We start from the raw sequence: 10,600 nt of genomic DNA, 5'->3' as shown, positions 1-10,600 counted from the left end.
TCCCGGCCTTTCCCTCCAGCCAGCCCCCACCATGCTGTGCAGAGGCGGTGACGTCTGAGCTGGCTGGGATTTAATGCTGTTTTTCAGCTGCAGCCCTGAGGGAATCACCAGTGAAGTGATTTGGCGAGGACAGGGACACCCGACAGCTGAGCTCCTGTGGTGCCAGGAGGCCCTTGGATTTGCTTTGCCATGAATTGAAGGGAAGTTGATCCGGGTGGCTGAAGGCAAATGAAGCTGTTCATTTTGGAATCAGAAATTAGGAGTTTGAGGGGAGGACAGTTGTACCCGTGTGGCTAATGCTTCTGAGAACCCCTGCAATGGCCTCCTGCAAACTGAGAACCCACCAAAACCATCCAAAGCTTTGTGCTTTGGGAAGAGAGAAGGCATTTGCAGTGCTGCTGGGAAAGGGAATGTGGGGGGGAGGGCTGCACTCCCAAATTGTAGCAGGGATGGAGCTATCAAAAGCAACCCATGGACGTGTTTAATTTCAAAATAATAAATGTTTTTAGGGCTTAACATGTGGCTGGGCACACTTTGTGGAGTTGGAAAGGTTTCAAGCTGGCTGGGGCTGCTCCCTGACCTCAGGCCTTGGTGCTGGGTGAGAGTGGATTTGCTCCTTGCCCACAGTGCACCAGAGGCTGGTGGGATTCAGCTGTGCTGATCCCACTGCTTCACTCACAGTCCCATGCCAGCACTGCAGTGCTGGCTTCTGACTTCTTGATCCTGAGCTGGAGCTGGGGTGGGTGGATGTTCACCAACACTTTCCTTTTTTAATAGCAGGAAAGCCTTTTCCTCCTGTCTGAGTCAGTAGAAAGGATTTCCCTGGGTTTCCCCGTCGTAGCCTTGGCTGCACTTGTCTGCCTCAAAAGAACAGGTGAAAACCCAGAGGAGTGGCTCTCTGTGGCTGTGCTGCTTTCCTGGGAAGGGCCAGGAAACCTCCCTTCTTGCAGGAAAACGTGCCTCAAGCGTAGCCCCGCATCTCTCTGAGTGTGAGCTGGAGGTTCACCTCATCCTCTCTCACCACAGCGCCTGCCAGCTGGCATCACCGCAATTAGTCCCGACCTGTTCCTTCCACCTTTTTCTTCCCTTCGTTTTTTCCTCTCTTTTGGATCTTGTCTAATGGTTTCTCACCACAAGCGCCACTGGCAGGCACTCAGCAGGATGGGCAGTGCCTGGGAAACAGGTTTGTCGGGATGGGAGCTTCACCACCTGCCTGGGGATGAGTTGCCTCCAAGCCGAGGTGGACCATGGACTGGGGGCTTTTCTGTGCTGCCAGACTTGGGACACAGGGGCAATTAGTACAGTTCTCCCAAACCAGGAAAGTCTGGGTGTTTAATATACAAGGAAATCAGTATTAGGTGTGTCTGAGCACAGGAGCACAAAAGGAGGTGAGACCAGTTTGTCACCAATATCCTGCTATTCAGGGCTGCTTATGGGAGTCCTTGGAAGAACAAGCTCAGGAATGTTTTTTGGGCCTGCAGGGAAGGGCCAGCACTGGCTGGTCCAGTCCGAGGGTTGCCTTAGCACAGGGGCTGCCCACGTCCCAGCAGGGGCAGCCAGGCAGGCAGCTGGGAGAGCTGGGAGAGCTGGGGTGCAGGAGCTGGGCTTACAGCCCCCGTGCCCCTCAGACATGAGGCAACTTTGGGCTTTGAAACCATTTCTGTGTGTCATGGGCCACAGGCAAGGGCAGCTCAGAGTGCTGCTTCCTGAAGAAGCTCTTGGACCACATTTTTCTGGCCCAGCACATGGAGCAGTTTCCCTGTGAGCCACCAGCACCCTGAATCCCATTGCTGGCAGCAGGAGGGTCCTCACAAGGATGGGAGCACACCAGAGGCTCCCTGGGCTGCACACCTGCTTGGGGCTACGGGCTGGTCTTTGGGCTGCAGGGTGGCGGAACGGAGTACGGGGACAGCGGGGACCCGGGGTGCGGGGCAGGGTTGTGGGGACAGCGGGAGGGGCCGGGGAGCAGGCTGGGGTGCAGGGACAGAGGCGGGCCGGGTGGCTCGCCCCCCGCGGGTCTCTCGGTGCCGGGGGCGGGGCGCGGTGACGTGCGGCGGTGCCGCCCCCGGCCCGGGGCGCTCGGTGCGGGCGGGGCCGGGCGGAGCGGGCCGGGAGCGGCGCCGCGGGTGCGCGCAGGGCGAGGGGCGGCCCGGCCGTGCGCGGCTCCGGCCCCGGGCGGGGGCGGGCAGAGCCCTGCGCCGCGCCGAGCATGCGAGAGCCGCCGGGGCGGGCGGCAGCGGCGCAGGCAGCCGGGGCCGGGGCCGGGGCCGGGGCCGGGGCCGGGGCCGGGGCCGGGGCCGGGGCCGGGGCCGGGGCCGGGGCCGGGGCCGGGGCCGGGGCCGGGCGGGCGGAGCCATGCTGCTGGCCTCGGCCGTGGTGGTGTGGGAATGGCTGAACGAGCACGGGCGCTGGCGGCCCTACAGCCCGGCCGTCAGCCACCACATCGAGGCGGTGGCCCGCGCCGGGCCGCGGGCGGGCGGCAGCGTGGTGCTGGGCCAGGCCGACAGCCGCCTGGCGCCCTACATCATCGACCTGCAGTCCATGCACCAGTTCCGCCAGGACACCGGTGAGTCGGCCCCGCGGCCCGGCCGTGCTCCGCGCCCCCGCCCGCAGCGGTGTCCCCCCGGTGTCCCCCCCGTGTCCCCCGGTGTCCCCCGGCGCTCCGGGGCTGTGCGGGGCTGCGATCGCCCGGCCGCGATGCCACCTGTCCCCATGTCCTCCCACCTGATCCGCAGGTCCTGGCCCTGCCCTCGCTGCCCGCTCCTGCCCGCGCATCATCCCTGGTCCCCCCTCCCCGGGGCCGTGCTGCCCGCCCTCCCCGCTGCTGCAGCGCCCCGGGCCCTGTTGCGCCCACCCCGTGGCCTTTCCTTCTCCCTTGGGAGAGCCCGTGTCCTGCACACCCTTCCCAGGGCCGTGCCCGGCCCCCTCTGTGCTCGCCCTGAGCCGCCATCGACCTGGAGCCGAGTGGCACTGGGGTGACAGATCCCGCCCCGGGGAATGGCAGCCCCGGGACAGGGACACAGACAGGTGGAGGGATGCTCAGGGAGGGCACGGGCAGCTGGGTGGGTCCCCAGGGATGGGGCTGTCTGTCCCCCAGCTCCTGGCGTTGTCCGGGATGTGGGGCACAGGCACCCAGAGCAGGGCATTAGTGACCCCCCAGCGCCCCGTGATGGCCAGTGCGCTTTGTCCCTGGGGTGCAGCAGAGTGCCAGACACCCTCCTTTGTCCCTCTGTCCCCAGCAGCCCCGGGGGCTGGCGGCGACCCTCCCCTGCCCGTGGGTGTGGGGACAAGGGACCTCTGCGAGCAGGGTGGCTGGGGGCCAGCTTCTGAGGGCTATTGTTGCCCGGGGTGGAGGACTGAAAGGGAGATTGTTCTGTCTCTCCCTGGGTTGCTGGGGATGTTGGTATTTTGGGTCATTAAACAGCTCTGATTTGGGGGGGTCGCGACCCTGGCAGGCCCTGAATAGCTATTGTTCCCTTTCTTCCCCTGTTGAATGGGAGGCCGGCTGGCGGCGCGGGGCTGGGGGAGCACACGGCATTCCCACACTGCTGCCTGGGGACCGCCAGATGCCGCATGCCACCGCCGGATTAGGATAAATCACTGCCCTGCTCCCCTCGGCTTTTCTGCCCCCCGTGCCCCCTGGCAGGACGGGGCGGGTGGCTTGGCTTGGCCGGGGTGTCGCTGCACCCCATGCCCCTCTAGCAGGGTGCTGATAAACACCTTTTCCTTCTTATCCCACTGGTGTCCCCGTGGGACCCGCGGTGGCGGCTGCTCCCCGCGGAGAGGTGGGGCTGAGAAGGGACTGAAATTCTTGGAGGCTTTGCAGGACACGTGGTGAAAAGCCGAAGCAGCAGACTTGTTATTGCTTCTCTTTGGGTGCTTTCTTGTTCCTCACGCTGGGCTGAGCCCTGGGGATCTGCAGAAGGACCTGGAGGCGGTGGTGCTTGTCCCACCTGTCACCAGACCCCTCTGGGCATTAGTGACATGCTCAGGATGGGACCCCAGGAGCCAGCACAGCCTGCCCTGCCCTGCTGTGAGACATCCCAAAGGGGAAGGCTTTCTCTTCATTGTAGGAGTTTCCAAAATTTGTGTCCTTGCTTCGAATACATCCTAGTTGACTGGGAGTGGTGGGAAAGGAAACGCCTAGCCAAAATAAGGATGCAAGGCACAAAGTCTTGGTGCTTTGTGCTCTCATTCCATTTCTAACACTTGCTGATGGGGTAGTGGGATCTGGGCACAGGGTCCCACTCCTTAGCTTGGGCTCACAGGGGTCTTCCCTGTGCCACAGTTGGGGTTTTCATTGCAGGCTGGTTTGGCAGCTGCAGATGGTGGGGCTGGCACGAGCCCCACTCCCCTACATGTGGGGACACACAGCAACAGTGTGTGTCACTGCTGGGAGCTCAGAGCTGCCCCTCAAATCTTTCATTCACTTATTCCAGCCCAGAGCTGGGGGGGAGACAGGCAGGAGTCGGGTGCCCTAATGCCTGGTTTCATCAGGCTCCCATGGGAGGTCCCTGGGAGCAGACTGGAGCAGCTGAGCTTGTGGTTTGGTGTTTCCCCATCATGAATGGCTCCATGCTGGGCCTGTGGGCCAGTGGGAGTGAAATCTGCCCTTCCCTTCAACCCAGTTGCACTGGGGATGCATCCCCAGGCTGTGGGGCTCCCTGCCCTCTGGGGAAACTGAGGCACACCAGTCGCTGGCAGGGCGGGGACAGCGGCAGAGCCGGAAAGCCGTGCTGTCCCCGCGTGGAGTGGCGCCAGCGGGGCAGGTTGGGGTGGTTTTGCTGCCTGCCCACGGGTGGGTGCTGGCGCCAGGGTCTGACGGCATCTGTCACCCTCCCTCAGGCACCATCCGGCCCGTCCGGCGCAGCTACTACGACCCGTCCTCGGCGCCGGGCAAGGGAGTGGTCTGGGAGTGGGAGAATGACAGCGGGACGTGGACGCCCTACGACATGGACGTGGGCATCACCATCCAGCGCGCCTACGAGAAGCAGCACCCCTGGGTGGACCTGAGCGCCATCGGCTTCTGCTACGTCATCGACTTCGCCACCATGGGCCAGATCAACCGGCAGACCCAGCGCAAGCGCCGCGTCCGCCGCCGCCTCGACATGGTCTACCCGCTGGTGTCGGGCACCCTGCCCAAGTCGCAGTCGTGGCCGGCCAGCCCCGGGGCGGCGGCGGCCCCGCCGGTCCCCGCCTGCACCTGTCCCCAGTGCCTCCTGGTCATGAGCGTCAAAGCCACTGCCGGCCCCGGTGCCGGCACCCTGCAGCCCCGCAAAGCCGCCCCCGCGCCGCCGGCCGCCCCCAAGCCCCCGCTGCCCGCGGCGGGGCCCAAGGCGCCGGACGGCGTGGCCGTGGTGCGCGGCTCGCTGAAGCCGCTGGCAGCGCAGGGGGGCCGGCGGCAGGCGGCCAGCACGCCCGCCCTGAGCTCGGCCGGCGCCTCCGGCAGCCCCCCGGGCGTGGGCAGCGCCAAAGGCTCCCGGGCCAGCCTCGGCACCCTGAACCGCAGCCACCTGCAGCGCCTGGCCATCGCCCAGTCCCGCGTGCTCATCGCCTCCGGGTGAGTCCCGCAGGGAGCCTGGGTGGAGAAAGGGACGGCACAGGCTACTCTCCCTCCCTGGGGCACAGAGGGGCTGCAGCCGCCACTGCAGGGATCTGTCGCCCCTGGGCATGGTGGGAGACAGGAGACACCTCAGCGGTCCCCAGCCTCCTGTGGAGGGTAGTGGGTTCTGGGCCCCTTGCCTTCCCCGCGGGTGCCTGGGGACTGGAGCAGGGATGGGGTGGCTCCTGCATCTCAATGAAGAGGCTGAGACTGCTCTTTCTCTTGGAGTCAGGGGTTGGGTGGGGGACTGCGAAAGGCCCAAAGAAAAGCCATTCAGGCCCCATGAGAAGGGGTCCCTCCAGACCCCCACCCTCCAAAGACATTTTTTTGTGATGGGGTGGACATTTAATGGGCCCGTTTCTCCCCTTTGTCTGGCGCTGCTGTCAGCCTTCTGTCGCAGCCTGGCCCCTTTCCTCTCCCTCTCTATCCTCCCCCTTCCCTCTGCTCCTGACCTACCGGGAAACTTTCCCATGGAAGAGAGCCCCAAGGGGAGGGGGAAAAGAGCTGTGGCAGTGACGTGGCCATAGGAGAAAAGAGGAAAAGAAACAACAGACTGGCCCGGGGAGCCGTGACAAAAAGGGGCCATGAATGGAGATGCAGTCCGGGTTTCTAAAGCGCCAGAGAAAAGGCGGTGGTGGGGCAGGGAGGGGCACGTTGCCCCATCGGGGGATTCTCTGTTTCCAGCCAGGGCCTGTGCAGTTGCTCAGGCAACTGTTGTGTGGCCCCTGGGCCCTATGGGGATGTGGGTGCCTCCTGCCTGTCCTGATGTGGTCTCTGCTGGCTCCCTTCAGGGTCCCCACCGTCCCTGTGAAGAACCTCACTGGCTCCAGCCCTGTCAACCCAGCACTGGCAGGTGAGGATGGGGCCGCAGCAGGTGCTGGTCACTCCAGGTCGGGGGACAAACAGCCCCAGTGGGGCAGGTTTTGGGGAGCATCTGGGGTTCAGGGTGTTGCTGGTCTTCTTCAGTGCCATTTGTTACCTCCTTGCACAGGGATCACGGGGATCCTCATGAGCGCGGCCGGGCTGCCCGTGTGCCTGACCCGGCCCCCCAAGCTGGTGCTGCACCCCCCGCCCGTCAGCAAGAGCGAGATCCAGTCCATCCCCGGCATCTCCCACTCCTGCCGCAAGACCACCAAGAAACAGGCCAAGAAGGGTAAGAGAGACTGTCCCTCCTGCCCTTCCTGGTTCCCCTGTGCCCCCATCCCTTCTGCCACCCCTGGCAGTGGGTTTCTCCTGTCCTTTGACCCTCGCTGTCCCGCAGGTAAAACCCCGGAGGAGGTGCTGAAGAAATACCTGCAGAAGGTGCGGCATCCGCCAGATGAGGTGCGAGCAGCAGGGCTGTGCCAGGGGGGCTTTGCCCTGGGATGAGCAGCTGGGGACACAGGCAATGTCATGTGCAGGGATATCCCAGTGCCCTGCGTGGCTCTGCCCTGTCCCCAGAGAGCTGCTGTGTGCTGCATGCACAGCCCCTGCAGGGTGACAGCCTGGCTCAGGGCTGGGTGCCGGTCCTTGGGTGAGAGCAGGGCAGCCCAGCAGCACCCATCCCTCTGATCCCTGTCCTCCCCTCTGGCGCAGGACTGCACCATCTGCATGGAGCGGCTCTCGGCCCCCTCTGGCTACAAGGGGCCCCAGCCGGCCGTCAAGCCTGACCTCGTGGGGAAGCTGGTCAAGTGCAGCCACGTCTTCCACCTCCACTGCCTGGTGGCCATGTACAACAATGGCAACAAGGTGAGAGGGCCCTGGGGGACCCCCAGCTCAGCCATCTCTGCTGAGCTCCAGGGGCTCTCCATGGGACAGAGTTCCAGCCTGGCTGCCCTGGAGGACTCTGAGCTCCCACCCTGACTCAGAGTTCAATTTTTGTCAGCAGCAAGCACTTGGGGATTGCTAAATCAGAACTCAGGGTTGTGTGGGTGTGTTTCCCCCCACTATGCCCGGTTTTCTGTGCTTGTTTTCCTTGCTGGGGTGGACTTTGATCCCTGCATGTTTGAGCAGAGCTACCCGGAATTTGGTGCCAGGCAGTGCTTCTCCAGCCATGGGAGGGTTTTTGCAAATAGCCCTCGTGCTTGACATTCCCTGGAAAATTCATTGTTTGGAGATTTTCCATATTTATTGTATTTCCCTCTTTGAAAAAAAAAAAAAAAAAAAAAACAAAGCAAAACAAACCACTAATTCAGAGCTAGGGAAAACAATGAGGACTGGAAAAATGATGGGGAAGAGAAATGCAGACATCAGATTTTTGGTTGAAGTTGGATAGTGAATTCTTCCAGCCCTATCCCAGGTTCCTGTGAATTTTTGAAATTATGTTTTTCCTGATTAAACCAGCTTTCAGTGCTGCTGAGGGGTTCAGTGCCTGGCCTGGCTCCACGCTGGAGATACTGATTTCACAGTGTCCCCCTTTTTCTACTCTCAGGATGGGAGTCTGCAATGTCCCACCTGCAAAACCATCTATGGGGTGAAGACGGGGACGCAGCCTCCCGGGAAGATGGAATATCACATCATCCCCCACGCACTGCCCGGCCACGCTGACTGCAAAACCATCCGCATCATCTACAACATCCCCCCGGGGGTGCAGGTCGGTCTGGGGGGGGCACCTGTGGGGGCTGGTAGCCCTTGTCACTGTTGTATCACCCCCAGGTCCCGCTGCAGCTCGTGCCTTGACTTAGGAGCTTCTTGTCCATAAGGATTTTGTGGGAAGTCTGGGGTTTTATCTACATGAAAGTGCTGTCCCTGTCTGCGTGGTGGTGGGGGGGATGGTGACCATTAGTGCCCACCAAGGCTTGGGGAGTTGCCCTGTGCCCAGAGCATCCTTTTGAGCTCCAGAAAGGTTTTCTTCCCCCTCTTCTCACATTGCAGGGACCAGAGCATCCAAACCCTGGGAAGAGCTTCACGGCCCGTGGCTTCCCCCGGCACTGCTACCTGCCAGACAGCGAGAAGGGCAGGAAGGTGAGCTGGCCGAGGCATGCCAGGGTGGGAAAAGCAGCCGTGGCTTAAGCGGGGGAGTGTGGGTGGAGGTTTTCCCCACAGCCCATCCAGCAGGCTCTGCAGGAGTGCTGTGACCTTCCCATGCAGGCTTGGCAGCCTGGTCCCTCTGTTTTGGCTGGGGCAGGAGACTGTGCCTGGACGCTCCAGGAGGGTTTGCCTGTGGGCTGCCCTGCTTGATTTGCTGCCTACCCCATTCCTGGCCTCTGCAGGTACTGAAGTTGCTGCTGGTGGCCTGGGACCGGCGCCTGATCTTTGCCATTGGAACCTCCAGCACCACAGGCGAGTCGGACACGGTGATCTGGAATGAGATCCACCACAAGACAGAGTTCGGCTCCAACCTCACTGGCCACGGCTACCCCGACATCAACTACCTGGACAATGTCCTGGCTGAGCTGGCAGCCCAGGGCATCACGGAGGAGAGCCTGGCGCAGGAGAAGGACTGAGACCGTGGCGAGGAGGCAAGGAAAGGGTTGCCTGTGCCGGCACCCGCCAGGATAAAGCTGCTGGAGATACCTGCCTGGGGGCTTTTCGGGGGACACCTGGAGCCCCATGCTCCCAGTGGCAGCCATGCAGTGCCCCAGGCTGGCTGGGAATGTGGGAGAAGGTCCTTTGAAGGCCATCCCCTTCAATCCTGCAGGGCAAGAACATCCCCACACACAGCTGTGGGGCTTCAGGCTGGCTTGGCCACCCCTCTGGATGGTGTCCTGTCCTCGCTGCCACTGTGCTGAGGGCTTGGGGGGTGCTAGGCTCCCCTCTCTCCTCATCTGTGCCAGGCCCAGCCTGACCTAACAGCCCTGCCGCCCACTTGGGGCTGGGACCTGGCTTGGGGTGGGAGCTGGGGCCATGGGAGTCCCCCTTGCTCTGCCTTGTCCCTCTGACGTTCGTTTGTTTGTTTGTTCTGTCCGGTACCTCCCCACTGGTCTCCTGTGTCTGTGGAGGTTGGGGGGCCCTGGGCTGCCTCAGCTCCCCCCAGCCCTGTGCCCCCTGTTCCTCCTGGCTCTGTCTGAGCTGTGCCCTGCAGGGTCCCCTTGTCTGGGCTGCCCCTGCCTCTGCATGCCAGGGAGGGGCTGGTGGGTGGTAGGAAGTGTATGTGTGGGGGGACAGTGGCATCCCACCCCCCCCACAGTGGGTTCCTTGAACTGTTTGTATGGGGCCGTCCCCACGTTGGAATTTCTATATACCTCGTGTTTTGGGGTTTTGTCGTATATATGTACATATAGGGGGGGCATCTGGGGGGACAACCTGGGAGAACGTGGTGCTGCAGCCAGGCTGGGGCTGAGCACAGTGGTGCTTGGGGTTGGGACAGGGGCTGTGGGCCCCCCCCACCCCGACAGGGCTCTGGCCCACGGGAGGGCTGTCACTTGTGGGTCCCCATGGGGCCAGGTGCAGGTGGGGTGAGAAGTATCCCCCTTCCTGTCCCCAGAGAGGCCTTGGAGGGGTCTGGAGGGGAAGGTGGCTGGTGAGGGGTTGGCTTGGGCTGGGCCAGGAGGGTGGTGTGGGTAGGAGAGTGTGGGTGATAGGGGTAGGGGAAGTGTGTTGCAAGGCTCTGGGGGTCCCTGTCAACCCCCTGGGGTGACAGGGCCTTGGAGTGCCCTGGGCTGGTGGAAGATATCCCTGCCCAGGGCAGGGGTTAGGAATGAGAGTCTGTGGGGTCCCTTCCATCCCAAACCAGGGATTCTTGGGGCCTCTTGGAGCCACCTGTGCTGGGTGCTGGGGGGTCCCTGGCCCTCTGTGCTGGTGGGAGGGGGGGCCCATCCTGCTGTGCATCGTTCTGTTGTCGTTGCTGTTTTTCCTCTCCGTGGCCTGGAGGGTTTGTTACCCCCGCAGCCACCCCGTGGAGGGGCTGAGGGTCAATAAAGCGGATGGCAGGGGACTCTGGCGGTCCCTGCATGGCCTGGCCTCTCCGTTGTCTTCTGTCAGTCATCTGTGTGGCCAGGCGAGCCAGGGGCACCGTGGGCAGGGCCAGGCACCCCGAGTCCCCCTGATGTCCCTTTGCACCAGTCTGTGTGCTCAGCC

The 10,600-nt window shown here is 62.9% G+C and overlaps 1 protein-coding gene across 1 annotated transcript; it reads left to right on the top strand.

Annotated features, from left to right (window-relative positions):
- Positions 1-2,355: 2,355 nt before the first annotated feature.
- DTX4 (deltex E3 ubiquitin ligase 4) lies at positions 2,356-10,478 on the top strand (the record flags this gene model as incomplete). Its single annotated transcript, XM_083862841.1, has 9 exons — positions 2,356-2,566; positions 4,846-5,560; positions 6,394-6,455; positions 6,594-6,755; positions 6,864-6,925; positions 7,178-7,330; positions 8,013-8,174; positions 8,456-8,545; positions 8,794-10,478. 9 exons carry the CDS (start codon positions 2,356-2,358, stop codon positions 9,025-9,027), a joined length of 1,851 nt encoding a protein of 616 aa, XP_083718967.1. The 3' UTR covers positions 9,028-10,478.
- Between the last annotated feature and the right edge of the window lie 122 nt (positions 10,479-10,600).

The sequence above is a fragment of the Zosterops lateralis genome, assembly GCF_965231275.1.
Source record: "Zosterops lateralis genome assembly, chromosome: 6".
In the NCBI taxonomy this organism is placed as follows: Eukaryota; Metazoa; Chordata; class Aves; order Passeriformes; family Zosteropidae; genus Zosterops; species Zosterops lateralis.
This window is presented reverse-complemented; position numbering and strand designations above follow the sequence as displayed.